The following is a 24439-nucleotide window of genomic DNA, read 5'->3' as shown; positions in this document are numbered from 1 at the left end:
CAACCGCATCACGATACATCTTTCACAGTCATTTTCCAAGGAGTTCATACCACAACAGGTTATTGCCATCACTTTCATTACAAATCATATTACCTGATCGATCTTTCGTGACTTATTAATCAAGAATGTTATTGTTTATATTAATATATCCACCAATCAACGTTTCGTATCGCAGCACGTGTCTTAGTAAAGATTTTTCCTAAAACGGCACGCTTGCTTCAAGTTGCGTTGTCAATACAAAAGTCCAATCATACCGAAGACTCTCTCTAGCACTGGCGTTTTTTATTTCTAAAGATTATTATGTACAAATCTCTTTGAAATGGATAACCTCACATATTGGTACTCTTTGAAATAAAAAAAAAGATATGAAGTTTTAAAGAAAGTTCTAGCTGGTCTCCTCTCTATCTATAAACTGTGGTAAACATTTGTTGTGCTGCAAAATGTATCTGCTCCATTCGTTGTGTACAAGTAGGTACTTGATGAGGATACGAGAAACGATTGTGCGCGTGAAGCAGCGAAACCTTGCATTTTTTAGCACATTTCTAAGTACTATCGTTGAAGCAAATGGGATTACACAAATGCTGTGTATTATAAAGCGTAGAAATACAACAAGAAATAGTAAATTTAAGTTCTATTCGTCTCCAAATTAAAAGCACAAATTAATAAAACATAAAAGTGGATTATGCCACACCATAAATCAACAAAAAATGTTCAGTAAGTGTTATGAGTGGGTGATCATCAAACTCACAAATTCCCGATACAACGTGGAGTATGTCAGGGAGCCACCATATCACCGAAAATATTCACTACGCTTTAGGAATATATACCTATGCAAAAGGGAAACACTAACAGGGCATACCCCAACTTTCTGTGGTAGTTATTTTATTACACATCGGCGCCCAACGTTTCTGATGGGTCGTTCAAATGTCACAATTGTTACACTTGCCCTCCCAGTTTCGCTGAAGTTTCGGACCAAGTCATATATTATGTTTGGGATATTAAAACCATATTGGGTCATCTGTTTCGAAAGTTTTCCCGGCAGCATGCACATCGAGCCTGACCTTGGCTTTATTACTTTCAAGCTTCAAAGTTTTACGAGAAAATATTTTAAATAATTTTTCCAATTTCTCGTTTAAATTTTCGTTGTATGTCATAGATGAATCTTCAAAAAGAAGATCCTGGGAAGCTTTATTTCTCTTCCGGTGATCGTCACTTTAAGTGGAAGTCTAAAACATGTAATATTTTATACCAACACACACTTAATGTAAAAATGGACGAAGATAATAGAAGCTACCAACCTATGAAAGCAGCAAAGATAATAGAAGCTACCAACTCATAAAGGGCAGCAAAGATAATAGAAGCTACCAAACTACAGATGAAACAACTATCGCCACGTTTCCCGATGATTCAGCAGTAACTGCGCTCGACCATTATCCATTAGTGGACTCAAACAAGCTTCCAAAAGTGGAAAATCAAAGTAACCAACGAAAAATCAGCTCACATTACATTTACAAACAGACATGTAAATTGTCCACATGTCACAATAAACCAAAAACAGGAGCTTCAATTAAAAACCAGACAAATGAATTGGCTTCTTGGTAGAAGATCACAATTATCCATAGAAAAAAAACTGGCAATATACAAAATAATACTAAAGCCTCTATGGACCTACGGGATTTAATTATGGGGATGTCCGAAACCATCAAACATCAAAATTCTGCAGACATACCAATCAAAAACTAAGAATCATAGCAAATTCACCCTGTTATTTCAAACCAATTCTTACATGAGGACATAGAAATACCATTCCTTAAAGACGTAATAGGACAACATGCGACCAAACATAAAGCATGAATCATAGCAATGAGCTGATTTCATCGCTTACAATCGTCCATTACCAGTTCGAAGACTCAAGAGTAGAGAATTAACACATCGGAAAAAAACGGGAAAAATTGAGGAAAAACAGGTTTTTTCCGTTTTTTTCCAGACCATTGGAAAAAATGGGAAACTTTGAAATATTTTTTAATTGAGACTTAAGTGTACCTACTTAAACTAAGAGACTTTAATTGTAAGTGTCAAAACAGAAACTTCAAAGGTAGAAAGCACAATATTTAACCAAATTGCTCAGTGGTATATTTTTATCTGAGTCTGAATCTTCAGACCAAGCATCTGATTTAGACTCGATCTCCGCTTCACCATCCTGAACGGATAACACAAACAACATGATTTTTGTCAGTATCTTTTAAAAGTGGATCTGGTCTAGTATTGGCCAGATATTAACAGATATTAACAAATAAATATGTTTTTCGTTTATAACCAAATTTAAATGAATAGCAACAACTTATAAATTTTATCTTGTGATAACATATTTTTTTGCTTGTATATATGAGGCCGTGTAAAGACCAGTTTCTTTCTGACGCATGACGAGGCGGAATATGGAGGTCCATTTAAAATTCGGGAGGCAATTGGCATAAGTGGCTGCGATGTACATAAACCTTGCTACCATATAACGGGATTAGTACTACATATTTACACTATCCCATAAAGAATTTCGACTAAAAAATCCAGTTTTTGTTCTAAATTGGGCTAGATTTGCCATCACCTTCCCTACATCTAGGTTTAGGCCCAGTCTTTTTAACTCCGAATAAATAGTTATCGGGAAGTTTATCCGGCAGATTACATGTAAATAAACTTCCCGATAACTAGTTATTCGGAGGTGAAAAGACCGGGGCCTTAGTGAACAAGCCATTTCAAGAAATGAAGTCTATGGCTTCCATTAGTTGGTCTTCATTCAATTATTCTTCTTTAAAGCGAGCATCAAGAGGCTGCCAAGTGAATCAGCTGAGAACAAAATTCGTAGCGTTTTTCAACATACATATTTTAGCAATCTTTCGATAAGAGAACTAGTCTGGTTAACTTGTTGGGGAATATTTTTTAATATTGTGTCTTTTATGTACCTACTTAAAGACAAAAGGCACTTCTGATAATATAGGTCTATCGAATTCTACTAAATTTATCGATTTTGATACGGGATGCAGAATTTGTTTAGTATATTGTAACAAATATCAATTTTTCCGTATTTTTCCTGTTTTGTTTCCGGAAAAAACAGGTTTTTTCCTGCACCCAAATTTTCCGGAAATTTTAAATCTCTACTCAAGAGACAGTGGCCAGAAGACTTAGGTGAACCGGCACTGACTGGCTACACCTACAAAGGCATTACATAATGCATCAGTTTTACTTAATACTCCTTTGTGCAGAGTAGATTCTAAATATACAAGTTTCAAATAAAATAAAAAATAATTATAAGTAGAAAAATAACTTTGTAAAATTACCGATTAATCGGTTTATTAAAGAAGTATTATTTACCTGTAACAAAAAAAGAAGTATTATTAGTTATTTTATTTATAAATTTCGCCATAAATATGACAATAATTATTTTTTATTGTAAAAGTTTAAATTTTTAAAACAATATCAAGCTGTTTTAATCCTAACATTAGTTAAAGCAATAACAACTAATATCTAATAATTTTAATAAAAATGTATACCATTTTTATTCAGTTGCAATGCGAAGGCAAAACAATCTTACTTTTCAATTAGAATACGGAGTGCAGTTCAGTCCCTTGAATCGCGATTTTCGACTCTTATTGGAGCCTCATCGGAAAGAACGTAGGCACTGTTCTCCATATTCTAATTGATTCGCATCGAGAGCTTTTCCCACCCATTGCAACCGAAGTGATGATAGTAGGTGGCTAGCGCCATCTGGCATTGAAAGACGTATCACCAGGAAAGTGTACCAATAAGTTTTCGTCTAATAATTTTAAATTTGCAATAAAACAAAATAGATCTTGGGCCTACGACTTCACGAGTCGGACAACTTTTCTATTACGGAAAATTTTCGCGAGAGGGCCGTTTCGTAAATATAGGTTTCTAAACTTTGGTGCGTCCAACACCTGGAGTACCCTTAAAAATATGTTGGACCATATTACCAGTTAATTGTAAATATTTTTAATAAACAATCCTGCAAAAATCAGTTGTTAGGGCATAAACTTTATGACTTTTTATGGCGCATATACCCCCCACCCCATATGGAGTCATAATGGTAATATTTTTTGCAGGATCGTTTGATAAAAATATGTCTTTATTTTACAAGACACAATTTTTTATTTGTATTTATAAAGTTTTATTTAAATTTTATTCTCAGCATGTTCCATAATTTGTTTTTTTTTGTTTTAGAGTGTGATGGAACGATTTCCTGCCAGCTCAATACAAGAACCGAGCGCCTTCATGAGTCAAGACCCCATGGACATGTATAATAATATACTAGTCTTTATCGTAACAAATTCAAACCAATCCCACCCCACAGAAATGCACATATTTCAGGTAATTCTTTGAATAATGCATCAAGTGACTATTCTTCTACTTATGAATAAAGCATTACTGAGATTATGTAAGAAATGAGAACATTGTTAGGTATTTATGACAATCCTGGAAGAGTGTGTGCAGTGAATTATATAGTGATTTTTAGGTGCGAATATTATACTAAGTTATTTATTAACAGTACCTGTTTCTGTTAAGGATAAGATTTGATTTTAAATCTCTTTTACATTAAACAAACTGATGAAATATTTCTTTTGGTATATAGACCAGGGCATTTGGAACAATAAACACCGGAATAAATCGATTTTTAAATACAGCACCTAACAGCTTGCAACTTTTTGCATTTTGTTCAGGACCAGGATGACGTCAGAATCAGTCTATAATAGAAAACGCTGGACGGAAGGGCCGCCCGAGAACTTTATGGTACCGATCTATTTTCGTTATGGTACTAGATACTGATAATCTATAAAAATAACAAAGTTGCTCGTTATTTTGATATTTTAGAGACACCCTGTATACTTGAAAATATTTTATGGTTCTACGTATCATTAATTTCGGCAAATTTTATAAAAAAAATTTGTAAAATTTTCAAAAGATTTTGAGAAAATGTGCGATGCCATATTTCGGGGAACACTCTATATATTATTGCACAAATCAATAGAATATTAGTCATACTTTCATTTCAAATTAGTTCATTTTTTTTTGAGAAATTAATAGTTTACATAATGTTTGCATTTCATTCTATTTCTATGGACTGCTATGATTGCGCTTATACAATGTGAGAGAGGACACACGAGATTACAGCAAAACTTCTATTTACTGTAACTTTTCGAGTTTTTAAGCTACAGCAAGCAATTTTATGTCATTGGAAAGGAAATTTTGTATTCTTTCAAAATGTGTAAAAATATACAGGTCATGTCTAAAAAATTAAGATTTTTTTATTTCCGGTTAAACCGGAAGCCATCTATTTGGGTAAAATTTAATGTGATAATAGATAATACCGATAGGGCATCTAAAATATATCAAAAAATAAACAAATGTCTTGGAGCCATTTTTGAGAAAATCTAGTTCAAAGTTATGTCAAATTTTGAGGCCTCAAATATAGGCAACCCATAACTTTTTCTGAAAAACGATAATATTCTCCTTATAGCCCCATTTTTAGACTATATAACGGCCTTTTCTCAAATTAAACTTATCTTAAACAAGTTTTTAGTTAGGTAAGAAAATATGCCGGGTGGGCGTTCGGCCGTATTGGCCGCCATTTTTAATTTGGAAATGTCAAATTCCGTATTTCCATTAACCTATCGATGATCTAACTCTGCACAAAGTTTCATTCGTTTAGGTCAAAATTTGCAAAAATGGGCCCTAAATAACCCCCCTGTGACCCTAGTTGGGAGGTTTTTGGGATCACTGAACACGAATACTTATTAAGAAGATGATGTGCCTCAGCAGTTTCCTGGGCACCAGTTGCTTCGGAGGTCGGTTCTGATGACTTATTATTGTTCAGCTACCCGAAAACCCCCAAGTAATCTGTTTGCATCAATTTAGTGAATAAAATCCACGAAACTCCAGATGACGTGCCTTAGTAGTAACCTTGGGCACCAGGTGCTCCGGGAGGTGGTTCTGATGGCATATTCATGTTCAGCGACTGCAAAAACCCCCGAGTAACAAAATCTGGTCCTTAATATACTGATTTTAACATGTTTATGCACTTTTGAATGCTGCCCGATGTGAAGTCGATAGGTGCTGTATTTAAAAGTTGACTTATTTTTTCCTATTGGAAGAAGACATATTATTTCTTATTAGATACAACTCAAAATATTTTTGCGGTGTTATCGTTGTCAGACTCAATTTACATATATCTCAGCTACGAAAGTTTCCTTCATAGTCTGTACTTTAGGGAATTTAACAGTGAATGATAAACTATAGTTCAAGATGTAATGAGACAGCTGTGTTTTGTGGATTTACGATTTTTTTCAGCAGTTACATCAAAACTTTTATATTGGAGATAGTATAACCAATATTTTTGGTACCAAATTTTATTTTAAACTTTGTATTTCGATTTAGATTTCACTTGGTCGGGACAGCTTTATAGCTTGTGGACACAAAAAAGGGGTTAGTTCTGTGAGTGAGATATCGGTAATAGCTATTTGTATAACAAGGGAGGAAAGTGCTATTTTTCCTTCCGAGAATGAAGTTTACTTTTTACAGTATTCATTCAAGGGAGGAAAAGACACTTTACTCCCATGTTATACATTTGATTTTTCCGCCTTCCTCAAATAACAAGTCATCTTTTCATTTTTACTTAATTTATTTACGTAAATAACCAACAAAATTTATTAGAACTAAAACTAACAAGTAGGTACAATATAACTGTCAACTGTCAAATATAGATCAAATTATTAATGTAAACATTGTTAAATCAGAACAACAATTTACTGTTTTTTACCATTCTGCAAAATACAGAGTGTTTTTAAATAAACGTTAAAATGTATAGATACTTACGTAATAGAAAATAGATATTGTACAGGGCGTCAATACATAAGTTATATTTCATGAATGAAATACCATGACGTCACTTTTAGGAGGAAAAGTAAAAGTGACGTCATGGTATTTCATTCATGAAGTAACTTATTGACGCCCTGTACAATATCTATTTTCTATTACGTTTTTTTTTATAACCCCTAATGGATTCTGCAATCTGCTGGAAGGGCAATAAGCGTTTGCTTTGACAAATGTGAGATTGACATGTAGAGTATCACTCCAGTGAGTGATCTCCTTTAAAGCACTAGCTAAATTTAAATTTAGGTTTTTTTTGACAATGAGAGTACTTATTGGTGTCTATAATATATATTAACATACTAAGGACATATTATGTCCTTAAAAGCTAAAACTTATGTAAGTCCTGTAGACAGGTTGGCAGGCAGCAGGCGTCCAAGTCTACGCACTTCGTTGACATCGGGCACGTTTAGGTGGTTGGCCAACACGTTAGGATGCACTGACACTCTTTCACTGTAACGAACAGTGAACTGGTAGATCACTTCCTTGATGGATTCCAACTTGACGTGGTGTAGAATGACCCTGTTGGGGATGTAGAAAGGTGCATCGACGATGGTTCGCAACACTTTGTTTTGGAATCTTTGAAGAATGTCAATGTTGGAATCACTGGCGTTTCCCCAAAGTTGTATACCATATGTCCACACAGGTTTGAGAATTGCCTTATACAACAGTATTTTGTTGTCCAATGATAATTTAGATTTGCGTCCAATCAGCCAATACATTTTGCTAAATTTAATGCCTAGATGTTTTCTTTTGGTGAATATATTTTTCTTTCAAGTCATCCGTCGGTCCAAATGCATGCCAAGATATTTAGCATCGTCAGCTTGTGGGAGGTAGCAGTCGTTGATTTTTACTGGTGGACATGTTTCTCTGCGTAAAGTGAATGTCACTTGTGTAGATTTCGTTTCATTAACTCTGATACGCCATCTTTTTAGCCACTTTTGGATTTTATCAAGGTTTGTCTGAAGGTTCTTTGAGGCCGAGGCCGGATTGGTGTGGGATGCCAAGACCGCTGTGTCATCAGCGAATGTTGCTACAGTGGTGGTTCTTGTTCTTGGCAGATCAGCTGTATAAAGAAAAAACAATATAGGTCCCAAGACGCTGCCTTGAGGAACGCCAGAATATATTGGATGTAATGCAGTAAGTTCACTCCCTTGTTTCACGAAGAAATGTCTGTCTGAAAGGTAGGATTTTAGTAGTAGATAGTGGGGATAGGGTAAGAGTTCTTTTAATTTAAATTGTAGCCGCTATGCCATACTTTGTCAAATGCCTGTGATATATACAAGAAGGCTGCTGAGCAATATCTTTTACCGTTCAGATTCCTGTAGATTTGGTTAGCTAATCTGTTCACCTGATCAATTGTTCCGTGCTTTTTTCGAAATCCAAACTGATGATCTGGAATCAATTTTTGTGAATTTATTATTATTTCGAGCCTACTGGCGTAGAGCTTTTCGAAAACTTTGGATAACATTGGGAGCAGGCTTATTGGCCTATATGAGGAGACGACTTCTGGTTTTTTCCGGGCTTAGGGATCATGATGATTTGTGCAACCTTCCAGGTGCAGGGAAAGTAACTCGTCCGTAGCATTGCGTTGAATATGAAGGTTATAATTTTGTAACATTTTTCAGGTAACTCTTGTAGGATTTTTCCAGAAATTAGATCGAATCCAGGTGCCTTTTTTATGTTGATTTCATGCTTTACAATGTGTTTGACTTCTTTTACAGTAAATTTATGTAGAGGCAAGTCCATCTGAAATGGGGCATCTAGGTAATCCATTATTTCTTTTTCTTCTGCCGTGGATATCTCGGAAGGAAATGGTTTAAATACATTTTTTAGGTGCTCCGCGAAGACTTCAGCTTTTTCTTTATTGCTTCTGGCCCATGTATTGTTGAAGTTTTTGATTGGTGGATTTGGAAGTTGTTGCGTTTTGAGTTTTCTTGTTGCTTTCCATAATGAATATTCCGCTGCTTCTGTAGGTGTAAGACTTTCTAGATAGTCTTGAATGCCTTGGTTTAGCTCTTCTTGAATTAGTTGTTTCAATTCTTTGGTTACTTTATTAAGTTTCTTCTTGTTTTCACCAGTCCTTGCCTGTTGCCATTGTTTCCGTAATTGTCTTTTGACAGCAATTTTTTCTTTAACTGTAGGGGATGTTTCACTTTTGCCTAGAGGTGTTTCATAGTTTGTAGTGGCTAACCAAGATGCTTCTTGTATATTCTTTGTTAGTTTTTCGACTGCTGTTTCGATGTCTAGTACAGTTTTTAACGGTAAGTCTAGGAAAATTAAATTATCTAGTTTGTCCCGGAATATGTTCCAGTTCGTCCTACTGTTGTACAGAGAAGGTTGTTTTTCTTTATTTCTAATCTGAGAATTAACCTTTATTATTACTAAAGAGTGATCGGATGATAAATCAAAACAAGATTCTGCTTTACATTTCTTAGTATCAATACCTTTCGTGATACAAAAGTCTATGGCGTCTGGAATTTTATTACTATCTGACGGCCAATATGTTGGATCGTCTGTAGATATTTGTTGTAGATTGTTAGCCTTCATTGTTTTGGCTAATTCTCTTCCTTTTGTAGTTGTAATTCGTGAGCCCCAAGTGACATGTTTAGCGTTATAGTCACCTCCTGCAAAGAACCTGGTTCCAAGTGTATTAAAAAAACCTTCAAACTGTATCTGTTTGTTATTATGTTCGGGTGGGCAGTATATGGTAGACATTGTTATATGACCGTGCTCATCCTCGATTGTAACACTAGTAGCTTGTAGGTAATTTTTGTCGAATTTCTCTCTTTCGTAATGTTTGATGTTTTCCTTTATGATTATAGCAGTACCTCCATAAGATTTGTTATCTGGATGTTTTGTGAAGTATAATTTGTATTTCGGAATACAAAGATAATTTTTATCTGTAAAATGTGATTCAGAAATCATCATTATGTCGATATCTTGCTCAATGAGGAAGGTTTTTATTTCTAACGCGTGTTGTTGTAGACCATTGGCATTCCATATAGCTATTTTATATTTGGGTTGTACTGTCATTAAGCTAATTTACTAACGACTGCGGTAAGTAAATTTAACATTGTCCCCATTTGCTCCATTAGTTTGGTTAACATCTCCTCTAGTTTAACCATGTTGTTGACAGACTGGATATTTTCTGGTATTGTTTGACTGGTTTGTACTTGGTTATTTGTTACTTGGGCATATGTAAATAGGCTATTACGTAAGTATCTATACATTTTAACGTTTATTTATAAAACACCCTGTATTTTGTAGAATGGTAAAAAACAGTAAATTGTTATTTTGATTTAACAATGTTTACATTAATAATTTGACTTATATTTGACAGTTGACAGATATATTGTACCTATTTGTTAGTTTTAGTTTTAATAAATTTTGTTGGTTAGTTACATAAATAAATTAGGTTAAAATTAAAAATGACTTGTTATTAATTTGAGGAAGGTGGAAAAACCATATGTATAACATGGGAGTAAAGTGCCTTTTCCTCCCTTGAATGATTACTGCCCTCCGCTACGCGTCGGGCAGTAAACTTCATTCTCGGGAGGAAAAGTAGCACTTTCCTCCCTTGTTATACAAATAGCTATTTCGTGGTTCATAGCAATATGACTGACTGTGCGGACCATGACAAATCCATGTATTTGATTTTTTTAGTTATTATAGACCTATATAAAGAAAACTCGTATCTTCAGATATTTCAGCGCCTTTTTTTAAACGCTTTTCTTTAGTTCAATGAAAATTTGCAGACATATGCATTCGCGGGAACAATACACGAATAGCCAATAAAAAAATTCTTTTATGTTTATTAATTGTTTAAGTAAAAAAAAACATTTTAATGGAAAATGCTTAAATTTTCTTGTTTTTTACAATGTGGAAACTTAAAACTTTTACGGATTGTAGCTAATGATATGAACTACAACATAATTTCACTTTTTACGTTAATTGTAAATAACATAAACAATAAAAACACATAAACAATAAAGTTTCAAATTTTGAACGCTCGTATATTTGTTTATATAAAAATCGGTGCTTATTCGTGTCAAATTTCAATACGATACGAAACAAAACTTCATCCAAAACTCGAATTAAAAAAATTCGTGTTTTTATCGTAGTCTTAGTAAAACCACCGGTAGAGACGTTTTCTGCTACAATTAACAATAGAATTCGTTTTGGCGTATTAATTAATTAAACGTTTTTCTTTAGTTGAATCGTTTGGGTCAAATCTTCGGACGTTAATTTGACTGCCTTTTCTTGAATGTAAATGACTAAAACTTTGCAGACATATGCATTCACGGAAACAATACACGAATAGTCAGTAAAAAAAAATTGTTATGATTATTAATTGTTTAAATAAAAAAAAAAGATTTTAACGGAAAATGCTTACATTCTCTTATTTTTTACTATGAAGAAACTTGAAACTTTTACAGCTTATTGTAGCTAATTATATGAACTATACATAATTTCACTTTTTACGTTAATTGTTTACATACGTTATGCTTCATAAATAAACAATAAAGTTTCAAATTTTTTGCCGATTCCGACTATTTTTCATGTTTGTACATCATATGTTTTATACATATTTTAATAAACATGACGATATATTTTAATGTTTAAAAAGTGTAAGACTAAAACGTAAAAAAATAAAAAATATTAAAAAAAAATTTAAGACACGCTTTTCTTTGGTTACGAGTGACTAAAATTAAAAATGGTTTAAAAAAATCAATTAAAAAGCAAAAAATAAAAAAAGTGAAAAAATCTAACACATTTGTTAAAGAAAAGCGTGGGGCCAAAACAGTTTATTCGATGAAGACGCGCCACGCTTTTCTTTGGCGAATGTGTTAGATTTTTTCAATTTTTTTATTTAAATTTTACCTATATGACTAATGTAAAAAATCAACCTAGATATTTGTTATTCCGCCCAAAGTTGTGAATTGTAGCTCTTAGGAAACTGTTAAAGGTTCAGATCGGTCAATCAATTACTTTAATAGGTAGGGTATGTATTAAAAAAAGTGAAAACAATATTTTTTTAAAACGCAAAACTCTTTTGAAAAGTTACGGTTACTTTTGATTTTGAAACAAATGGAATAACTTTTAAACTATTGCTCGAAGATAAAACCTTTTCGATATTCGAGAAGCTGATAATTTTTCGAAAGTAATTCTGGGACGATTAGATAAACAGTAGGAATTATTTGTTTAATTCCCAGTTAATTTGTTTATAATAATTAAAAAATGTAATTAGTTTCATTTGAAAGATAAAGACTTAAAGTTTTATTATACAGTAGAAAATTTTTATTAGAATAGAATAAACAATTAGAATTTTTTGTAAAAAAATATATTTTTTAACTGTTTAAACAAACTGCATTGTTTGTTTATTAATGATATTGTTAAAGTATAGCCTATTTGTAATATCTGCAAAAAGTAGATACGAGTTAAAACAAAAATTACAATCTATCAACTACCTTACAGTAAACGTATAGTATTTTGAAGTTCATTAACATTTTTAAACATTTGAATTTTTAGTTCACCAATATGGTCCAACTAATGTTCATTTCAATCTCAATTTTAACACTCACAGACAAAATGCTGTCTAAGTGAAATCTTATCCCTACATTTTACCTAATCGTTATAGAATAATCAAAAATGAATAACCATTTTGAATTTCGTTGCAACACGAAACTACAGCCGCATCATATTCTAGTTCAAGCAGAGAGTGCAGCAAGCACCTCAACCGGTTTCGAAACTTATTAGTCTCTCATCAGGAGGCACATATGTTGCTCTCTCTGACCCAACCAGGACAAACCCTGGCGTGCAGTTACGGATTGCAACGAACGAAATGGCGGGGATGCCTTAGCGGCAACTGCTAGCAAAAGACTAAGTTTTCAATCTAAGAGCACATAAAATAATACTAAAAATATTACTCTACATCCCACCAGATTGAAAACAATGGGAACCTTCTCTTTAGAGGCTTCTAAAATTTGCAAGCCATTTCATTCGTTTTCGGCCCAACACCGAAAGGTACAAATGGGTCTACTGATTAAGTAAAGTAAAGTTCGTTCGTTGCAATTCATAACTGCACGCTGGGGTTTGTCCTGGTTGGTCAGAGAGAGCAGCATGTGGCTCCTGATGACAGACTAATAAGTTTCGAAACCGGTAGAGGTGCTTGCTGCACTCTCTTATTGAACTAGAATATGATGCCGCTGTAGTTTCGTGTTGCAACGAAATTGAAAATGGTTATTCATTTTTGATTTACATGTTTATTCTGATTGGAGTACGAAGGGAACCATTCTCGTTGGAACTTTACCGCGCTGAGCAGATGGGACGTGAATTATAAATTGTAAAATTTCCTCATCTTCTTTAGTCTCAGCATCCGTTATGGCTTGCAAATTTTAGAAGCCTCGGAGGTGTAACCAGAGAAGGTTCCCATTGTTTTCAATCTGGTGGGATGTAGAGTAATATTTTTAGTATTATTTTATGTGCTATTAGATTGAAAACTTTTGTCTTTTGTTATAGAATAACTTTGTTTTTTTCTTTAAATTCGTATAAAACTGCCAGCTTTTTGAATGTGAAAAAATATTTCGTCTACGAATTATAGCTTAGAAGTTATACTAACTTTTTGTTTTGATTCAGTTCAGTCTTCTTACAAAACCTCTTTGATAACGAGTAAGCCTACAAACACGTATCCGAGGATGGTAAGAAGAGACTCTTTATCTTTATTTATTCCAATTTTTTACACGTTAAAAATAGCAGTAATTTTGCAAAATGATTTTTGGTTATAAAAATGTATTTTTAACTTTTATGATGGATATTATTATATTTTAACAAAAAAAGGTCTATAAACTGTGGTAGATATTATCAACATCATTATAATCATTCAGCCGATCGTGTCCTCTGCTAGACATATGCCTCTCTCAGTCTCTTCCTACACTGAGCAGCTTGTACCCAGTTTCCCACTACCCTTTTCTTTTATAGTTCATTTAGAGGCTTCTTTTATAAAGGAAAGGTAAAGTTTTCAATCCTAATAGCAACATAAAATTGAAAAATATTAAAAATATTACTAAAATATTTTTAAATTGAAAACTTATTGGCCCATTTCCCTGGTAACACCTCCAAGGCTTCTAAAATTTGCAAGCCGGATAGATGCTACAGTGAAGACAAAGGGAGGGAATTCTAAAAAGTTTCAATTCACAACCCCCCGTCTTCAGCTTGGTAAAGTTACAACGGAAAATGGACCTAGTTACTCTATAGGAGTAATACTAATATAAAATAAAAATGTATAACATTTTTATTCAGTTGCAATGCGAAGGCAAAACAATCTTATTTTTCACTTAGAACAGGGAGCGCAGTCCAGCACTCTGAATCGACGATTTTCGACTCTTATTGGAGTCATCATCGGAGAGGCGTAGGCCTGCTGCTTTCTGCTCGAAGTGACCAAACCATGAAAGTTTATCCCCACATTGCAACTGACGTGTATGGATTAGGTGACTAGCGTCATCTGGCAATTGAAAGGTAAAGTTTTCAATCCCAATAGCAACATTAATTATATTGAAAAATATTAAAAATATTACTAAAAGATTTTTAAATTGAAAATTTATTGGCCCATTTCCAGTTTTCAATTTAAAAATCTTTTAGTAATATTTTTCAATATTACTAATTTTGCTATTAGAATTGAATTACCTTTCTAATGACGCTAGTCACCTAATCCATACACGTCAGTTGCAATGTGGGGATAAGCTTTCACGGTTTGGTCACTTCGAGCAGAGAGCAGCAGGCCTACGCCTCTCCGATGATGACTCGAATAAGAGTCGAAAATCGTCGATTCGGAGTGCTGGACTGGGCTCCCTGTTCTAAGTGAAAAATAAGATTGTTTTGCCTTCGCATTGCAACTGAATAAAAATGGTATACATTTTGTTTTATTTTATATTATTATTACTCGTATAGAGTAACTAGGTGAATTTTCCGTTGGAACTTTACCAAGCTGCAGACGGGAGTTGTGAATTGCAACTTTTTAGAATTCCCTCCCTTTGTCTTCACTGCAGCATCCACCTGGCTTGCAAATTTTAGAAGCCTTGGAGGTGTTACCAGGGAAATGGGCCAATAAGTTTTCAATTTAAAAATCTTTTAGTAATATTTTTACTATTTTTCAATATTATTAATGTTGCTATTAGGATTTTTTTAGGATTAGGATTGAAAACTTTACCTTTCAAATGCCAGATGACTTTCAACAGACAAACTTTCACGGTTTGGTCATTTCGAGCAGAGAACAGCAGGCCTACGCCTCTCCGATGATGACTCCAATAAGAGTTGAAAATCGTCGATTCAGAGTGCTGCACGGCGCTCCATGTTCTAAGTGAAAAATAAGATTGTTTTGCCTTCTCATTGCAACTGAATAAAAATGGTATACATTTTTATTTTAGCTTCTTTTATAGTTTCTGGGCCTACATTCCATGATTCGTCTTGTTTATCTTGTGTTTTTGCAAATGCCCTGCTCAGTTCAATTTTAATGTCGTGATTATTTTAATGGCGTATAACTCCTGATCTTTGTCTGATTTGTTGGTTTGTTATGTGGTCTCAAGGGCTCACGTCCAGTATTGCACGTTCCATGGTTCGTTGTGTAACTTTGAGTATATTTGGGGATCTTTGAGCCAGCTTTAACCCAGATATTACTGAAACTTTTATTGTTAACATTTTGAATTAATTTCGAATTTTCATGGAAATTATAGCATATGGAACCAAAAAACACAATCATATATTTTTTTATGACGATACCTGTCAAGTTTTGACGTGTTCTTTTAAAAGGACGGTAGTAATATACGGTACCAGATATCATATATATTTTATTAGTATCAATTTACAAAGAATGAAAGGATTTAAAACAAAATTTTGGATGTAAAGGTATTTTGCACTTTTCACACAAAAACTGGACTTTTTTGTGACAATATCCACATCGCGATTGCTTTTCTTGATAAAGAACCAAGTGGTTAATACCGTCATATCTTGAATTGGCTACCGAATTCGAATTCCGCTTAGAAGGTCCGCGTTTTGTTTCTTTTTTAAAAGTTTCCAAAATATTAGTTGCAATAGATCTTCTAAATTCAAGTTGATCCAGTTTACCGTCTTGAGTTTTGTGAATCTGCCACGCATTTTGAATAGCCATATCAACGCAATGAGCAAAAAGGGGAAAATACCATTTCTTTCCTCTCATGGACACTCGATATAAACTGATGTTCTGGTCACTGCGATCAACGCCGCCCATGAAGTTGTTGTATATTCTAACAATATTTGGTTGAGGAACTTGAATATGTTTTTTCTCTGCTTGTGAAAATCTCTTTACAGAGAAGCAAGGCATTACTGGTACAAAATTGGAAGCAATAGAAACGATATTATTATCATGCCAGCGGCAAACCACTATTCCTGTATTTTTATCAAGACGATACTCGTATTTACCACGTTTAGTTTTTTTCATAATAGATGAACAGGGTAAAGGGCATTTCATGGTGCGATTTTCCCTTACAGTGCCTGTACCAAATATGCCTCTTTGTTTTAGCTCATGCAGTAAATGAATAGAAGTAAAATAATTATCAAAAATAAGATGGAATCGCCTTTGAGGCCATACTTCATTCAATCTGTCTGCATAGGATAGAACTACTGATGCACCCAATCCAAGGACTTTATATTGTTCAGGTATTGTAGTGGAATTACCTTGGTAAGGAGAAAACCAAACTACGTATCCCAGACAAAGGGCTCCTACCCACATTTTGTACCCCCAACGGATTGGTTTTCCCCTGATGAATTGTTTTGTGGGATGGCGACCAAAATACGGAACCATTGCCTCATCTATGCTGTGATGTTGTTCTAAACGGGAAAATTGTATAAATTTTTTGTTTATTACGTCGAACAGGGGTCACATCTTGGCAAATCTATCAAATTTATCTAATGGCAAGTTATTGCAAACATGCAAAACTTTCATTATGTGGGAAAATCTATCCCTAGATATAGCAGCTACCACCATTGCGTTGTGCGAATCGTCACGATTTTCCCAGTACATGTACCTTTTCGGCACTACCACATAACCACTCAATACAAGAACGCCTATAAAACATCGAATCTCATTTTGAGTAATGTCGTTCAAAAGATTTCTTTGTCCTGCGTAGATGTTAGTGTATTCGGTAACCAAATTGATGACTTCATCATCAAAAAACAAATTGAAAATTTCCATCGGCGACTGAGTCATTTTCGGTCCAAATTGAGTTTTCCAGTAAGTACAATCAGGGTGTTGATACAAGTCTCCTTGAATCCAGTGTGCAGATATTCTCTTCTCTAATTGATGGGGCAGCTTTTCCTTGGAAAGAAACAAAGCCAATGTATATTGTCATCATCCGAATCTTCTTCTGGTAGGCTGGAATTCACAGAATCTTGTGGTAATTCAGTCGCGTTGTCAAAAACAAGTTCTACATCGTTTCTCAACTGACTACCCGGTAAATTATTTATTGTAGTTAGTTCTTCATCGCCGGAGTCGCAATCGGTGACATCATCATTGGCATTTTCTGGGGGAAATATGATCAAACCATCTGGAGGGACTGGGATTTCATCAGAATCAAGCTCTTCTAATAGCTCATGCAATTTGAGAGGCCTCCTGAAACAATACGCACGTTGGTAGTACTAATTACTACCGTCCTTTTAAAAGAACAAAATGAAATCCCAAGCGGCGAGCCTTTGAAACAACGTGACAACTATTCGAGCCAAGAATATACGTACATAAGTCCCTATTATACAATAATCCACATGCCAATGCCGTGAAATAACAGTTTTTTAATTCTAGACTTACCTCCAATTATAAGCATCCATTTTGTAGTCCAAAACCTGGCAATTTACACAGATAACCTCACAATTACAGCATGTGCGCGCACTAAAATCGTTAAAACTTGTCGAATGCTGGCTCTTGAAAACACTCCATCTAGAGCCATCTATCAGTTGGTAGCTGTACTAACCTAAATTACGCATAATTTACACTGCCTTTTAAAAGGACGGTAGTAATATCTGGGTTAAGTTTCTGCTTCATAAGTTTGTACGGGCAAAACACATTGGCTATAAACCTTTTGCTTGAAATACATGGGAATTGAACTTCTTAGAATATGACTTAGTTTGCCAAATGCTGCCCATGTTATGCCTATTCTTTTCCGTATTTCTTGTTGGATTGTCGGTGCTTATTTTGATCTCGTGTCTCAGACATTTCTAAGTGTCTGTTTGTTGTATGGAAATATTATCAACAGTTATATTTACGCTTATCACGAGATATTTCATAAGTTTAGTTTTCTCAAATTTATGCGTAATCCTACTCTTTCAGTTAGAGTTTTAAGCGAATGTATCATAGAAATTGTGTCTTGTAAGTAAGTTGTCTGCGGTTAATACACAAGGCTCATAATATGATGTTCTAGAGTCTATAATATGAAAATTTGCTGCGTCGAAACATATAGCCATTTTTTAGATTAATTCTGCATAATATAATATTAAACCTGATATAACCCCGTATAATTCACATGCATCTTTATTATTTAAAATCTGTGATTTTTTCTCTTAGTTTATATTAGTCCAAACCATTTATTTATCACTAGCATTTCGCTTATCTTAGATGATTATCAAATTCAAGTTTCTTTAAGTACTTACAATGTCATCGATCAAACCTACATTAGCATTCTACTGATTGTTTTTGAAAAGTATCTATAAAAGCATTCATTTCTTCGTTAAATTCAGATAAAAATTTACAACCAAAGATTTATAATTGTTTAAAATAAATTATCTACCAGGCGCCACCTAATATTTTTATGTAATTTTACGCATTTTTTATAACCTTTCTTAAAGTCTTACTAACCTTAAGGCAAAATTAGTAAGTCACGCCTTAGTAATTTTTAAAATCATCTCTAAATATAACAGAAGTATTTTTATCTATGTGTAGACTTAACGGGATTATTATTAATCCTTTTTTTATTTTTTAATTACTACTTAAAGGACGTCATTAGGCTTACATGAGTGCGATTACAAATAAAATATCGAACAAATATTTCATATATCAGAAATTTTCAACATGGATTTTCTCCGAATATATCGATAAACTAAGATATTTTTTTACCTTGACAGTTTTCAATAACTCTTAGTAGTATTAGGTTGAATTCCATTTTTGATTATCAGTTTTACTTCTCTACTATTATACCTGGAGGTTGGTAATTCCATTTGCGTAAAATAGACAGGCAATCATGAAACTAAAAAACGCTGGACGGAAGGGCCGCCCGAGAACTTTACCGTACCGATCTATTATCGTTATCGTAATAGATACTGGCATTCTATAAAAATAACAAAGTTACTCGTTATTTTGATATTTTAGAGACACCTTGTATACTTGAAAATATTTTATGGTTCTACGCATCATTAATTCCTGCATTTGAGAAAATGTTCGATGCCATATTTCGGGGACATACTATAGATAATTGCATAAATCAATAGAATATTAGTCATATTTTCATTTCAAATTAGTTCATTTTTCAGAGAAATTAATAGTTTACAATATTTGCATTTTCATTCTATTTCTATTACGCCAGTCAATGCGTGAGAGTAAGAACAAGATATTACCTCCGAATTCTATCCTACTGCATCGATTTTAATGAAATTTTGGGAGTAGCCCAATCTCCTAATTCAAAGTCTATCCTATATACTATGGCGCTTTTATCATGGGGGCGGTTCCCACCCCTTCTCGGGAGTGGAACATTTTTATTTTCGAATTACATGGAGAAAAAGGAAGATTTTTAAGAAAATTTAAAAATGTGCTCTATAATTTGATCTTGTTTTTTTTTCAAAAACCTTACATTTTAAACCCGTCCAACTTTTTGAAAGTAGAAATAACAATATATTAAAATGTATTGCAGAAGAAAAACGATGCATTTAAATTTTGGTGGACGAGGGGTTAAATATAAATATGTACTTATTATGTATGTACGTATTTTTCCTTAAAGTACATTAGTCATATATTTTTTGCACCATATCTCGCTTAGTTTGAATGTAACCGAAATTTAACGGTGCTCGTTTTAAAGGCCTTTTCAAACACTACAAAAGGCGTTGGTAGCATTATACACCTAAAACGTACCGTTCCTCTGTTATTTCAAGTTGAATACACCAATTTGAGCATGCACAAAAAAAACAAACTCTTTTCACCTACCATATCTCTTTTTGTATTATAAATAGAAGATTTACGAAGGAACGAATCTCTTTGTTATTACATACATAATCGATTGCCTCTTTTACCATTAGGTGTCGAGGATTCCTCCTTTATATATTACTCTCTGCAAATTTACGCCACTTCTTCCTATCTGCTGCTAAAACTTTTGCTTGTTGCCACGATGTTCCTCTTTTCTTTTTTTTCGTAGTATTTCTTTAGTCGAAGTATTTCGTTTACACTAGTTTTCCAGCTTTTCCTTGGTCTGCCCCTCGTACTTTTACCCACTGCTTTGGCCTCCCATGTCATTTTCACTTGTCTGTCGCCACTCATTCTTATCATGTGCCCAGCCCATTTTAACTTCTTTTTTTCAACTTTTTCGTTGAACGATTTTACCTGTAATTCATGTCTTATATCTTCGTTTCTTCTTTTGTTTAATCTTCTTGCTCCCACCACTTTTCTTAAGTATCTCATTTCTGTAGCTAGTAATCTTTTTCTTTGTCTGTCATTGAGTACCCAGTTTTCTGCCCCATATATTGTAATTGGCATATATACGGTTTTATATACTGTCATTTTGGTTTTTCTCGATATTTCTTTTTTGTTTAGGAAATTTTTATACAGTGAATAATAAGTTCTCGTTGCCAATTTTATTCTGTTTCCAATTTCATCTTCTTGTGTACCTTTGTTGTTTAACATTATTCCCAAATACTTAAAGAGGTCTACTTGCTCGATTTTTTGCCCTTCGATTTCAATATTTACAGTTGCTTCTTTGTTGGCTATTGTCATTACTTTAGTTTTCTCCATATTTATTATTAAGTTATAGTTTTTTAGTTCTTCGGCCCAGATTCTTATGTTATCTGCGAGAGCCTTTTCAGTTCTTGCAACTAATACAATGTCATCAGCAAATGCACAGGCTTCAATTTTTATTTGCTGCAAATTTCTATACCCTACAGCACATTTTTTAGTTTTTTTCCAACACTTTTTAATAACTTCATCCATAACAGAAATAAATAACAGTATGCTCAGCACTCCACCTTGTCTAACCCCGTCGTTGTTAGAAAGTTCGCCTGAGATTAAGTTACTTGTCCTGAACTGGTTTTTTGTGTTGACATACAAACTCTCATAGGCGTAACCAGGATGATCCTAAGGGGGTTACAACTACTGGAAGGTCTTTGAGGGGTATGGTGTTAAGCGTATAGAGCTCAAAGTCCATCCCAATGGGGGGTTATAACCCCCAAAACCCCCCTGGTTACGCCTATGCAAACTCTTTATTACAGTTACAAGTTCTTCATCTACTTCCTTGTTTATCAGGCTTTGCCATATTCCTTTTCTATTGACCATATCAAACGCCTTTTTCATATCTAAAAACGCCAGGTACAGTGTATCGTTTTTAACAGTGTTTTTTCAGGAATTTGCTGTAGTGTGAATTAGTTATTTATAATCTAAAAAATGTTTTATATAGTATTTTTAGTTCGATGCATAGCTTTTAAGGTATTCACAAAAAACCGTCCGAAAAGTTGTCATTTTTCAATGAAAATAGCCAGTTTTCACCTACGCATAACTCAAAAAGTATCGAGTTCTCAAAAACAAGTATAGACCAGTTTTTGCTTAGAAATAGGTTCTCTAGCCACTTCCGTGGTTATTTTGATCAACAAATTTTCCACCCCCTAGAAGGGGTGGGAACCGCCCCAAGATAAAAGCGCCACAGTATATAGCGTAGATTTTGTTTCTTGAGCTATTCCCTACTTACTGTGAAAATATCAAGTACATCGATGTAGTAGGATGGAATTCGGAGCCAAATACCCTATTGACTGCCCCATAATAATGCTCTGCTATGATCGCGTGAGAGAGGACACACACAAGATTATAGCAAAATTTCTATTTACTGTAACTTTTCAAGTTTTTGAGCTACAGCAACGAGTTATATGTCATTGGAAAGGTAATTTTGCATTTTTTCAAAATATGTAAAAATATACAGGGCGGATCTAAAAAATTAAGTTTTTTTTTTATTTTTTCATTTCCGGTTCAACCGGAAGCCATATTTTAGGTAAAATTTATTGTGATAATAGACCATAAGGTACCATATATGTCTGCCAAATTTAAAATTTTAGTTTTTATTACAGAGGAAGTTACGGGCACTCTAATATTTTTTTATAAAAAATTCATAATTCATAACATTTAACTCCCTATGTGGAGATAAAAAATCTGACTAATGTCACTCAACTTACCGACAGGATATCAAAAATATATCAAAAAATAAACAAATTCCTTGGAGTCATTTTTGAGAAAATTTAGTTTAAAGTTATGTCACATTTTGACCCCTTAAATATAGGTAACCCATATTTTTTCTGAAAAACGATAATATTCTTCTTATAGCCCCATCTTTAGGCTATATAACGACTTTTTCAAATTAAACTTATCTTAAACAAGTTTTTAGGTAGGAAAGGAAATGTGTTGGGTGGGCGGTCGGCCATGTTGGCCGCCATTTTGAATTTGGAAACGTCAAATTGCGTATTTCTATTTACCTATCGATGAGCTAACTTTGAGTTAAATTTCATTTGTTTCGGTCAAAATTTCCAAAAATGGGCCCCAAATAACCCCCTATTTCGGCCCACCTTTGAGAGGCTTTTTTTAAAAGCTTAGTTTCTCGACAAAATTCTCTTAAACTTACTCATACCGAATTTCATCGAAATCGGTCCAGTAGTTTTTGCTGGGCGGTGGCGACATACGTACGTACATACATACTTCCGACATGTTTTTTTTATTTGCCTTTTAGACTCAGGGGGACTTAAAACGTCGAAAAAAAGTGAAATCTGAAAAATTTTTTGCACGATCCCATAACTTTATCTATTATACTACGTATGTAGTACGATAAAGTAAAATGCCCTCGAAAACCACGATATGGTAAAGTAAAATGCAGTACCTGCAAAGGGTGCCCGGCTAACTATAGGGGATGCTAAGTTCCCAAACCACTGCAGAAGAAACTATATCCTACATTAACAGAGAAAAGAAACATGCGACCACATGCCCAAATGAATATGACACAACAAACTCAACCTGATTGAAGATTTGCCAACAAAAGGCAAGTACAGTGTGTAGCTCCTATAATCAAACAATATCAGGGACTACCAGGGCAACTTAACAAAACTTAGCCAAGCTCGAAGAAATGAACAATTCCAGAAACCAGGAATATTTTAATACTCTAGGCTAGAGAATAAATTGTCGGAGAAAATTCTAATTGACAACACCGCCGTTTAATTCTTAAGACACACAATTCTTCTCCTTTAAATACCGTGCCCAAATTTTAGGCGTGGGTAGCTTCCATGACAATTTGCCGATATCATTCTCGATCTTGCGCGGCATGTAATAGTTGATCTGCTGATAAGCCAGTCCATTGACGAAGGTTTCGGAGCCATGAATATTGCTTCCTAACAATTCCTCTTTTTCCGCCGATCTTTCCATTGAGTATTAACTGCAGCATCCTGTATTTGCTACCTCTCATTATATGCCCGAGATATTCAAGTTTTCGTCAAGACACACAATATCCATACTAAATACGCGAGAGTTGAAAACTCTGAGACAAAAATCGCATCGACAATAGACTGGTCGAATACTAACAAAATATGCGACGATCCACCCGTTTGGTCGGATACTAAATTGACACTGTTACCTAAAATTATAATATTGCAATGCTTAGCCAAGCCCAAGGGGTTAGCGGGGGACATCTTCGAAATTTGTAGAAGTAAATAGGTAAAACAACAAACCACTTGTTGAATATTTACTAACAAGGATTTTTGGGGAATTTGCTCGGGACAGTTAATTGGTAGGTTTTATGAAAGTAGAAATTATTTTCTACCATTGGCGTAGCAACCAAATTCCATACAGCACGATTTCAAGTGGACCTGCCTGGTACGAAATTGACTGTAAACTAAGTAAAACAAACCATATTGAAAGAAATCAACATCAAAAATCTACCGGTTTTTATTACCTAATTGCTTGCAATATTCTGAGTCTCGGGTAAATGCCTAAAACTGAAACTTTTATTGTCAATGCAATTCTTCGTTTAAACTATTTTCCTAGCACCTTGAAGGTGGCGCAAATCCTAGTGATCCCTAAATCCGGAAAAAAGACATAAAATGTATTTCCTATCGGCCTGTCTTCTGCCTGTGCTTGGCAAACTTTTTGAAAATATGTACGTAAAGGCTAAAAATGCTTAATGGGCAAAGATAAAATAATTATATCCTCATAATATTCTATATTCTATCCTCATTTCCAGCTCTTAAAATC

At 34.1% G+C, this 24439-nt stretch overlaps 1 protein-coding gene across 3 annotated transcripts in view; it reads left to right on the top strand.

The window, feature by feature from the left end:
* LOC114337973 (epidermal growth factor receptor kinase substrate 8) overlaps window positions 1–24439 on the top strand; it is a 165064-nt gene that overhangs the window by 98861 nt on the left and 41764 nt on the right. For all 3 annotated transcript variants that reach the window (XM_028288557.2, XM_050641255.1, XM_028288558.2), the window contains one exon: window positions 4234–4380. In XM_028288557.2, the coding sequence (XP_028144358.1) occupies window positions 4234–4380 (147 nt within the window). The remainder of the gene's footprint in view (window positions 1–4233; window positions 4381–24439) is intronic.

This window comes from Diabrotica virgifera, chromosome 10, assembly GCF_917563875.1.
Source record: "Diabrotica virgifera virgifera chromosome 10, PGI_DIABVI_V3a".
NCBI lineage: Eukaryota > Metazoa > Arthropoda > Insecta > Coleoptera > Chrysomelidae > Diabrotica > Diabrotica virgifera.
The sequence above is the reverse complement of the archived record's forward strand: the minus strand, read 5'-3'. Positions and strand labels throughout refer to the sequence as shown.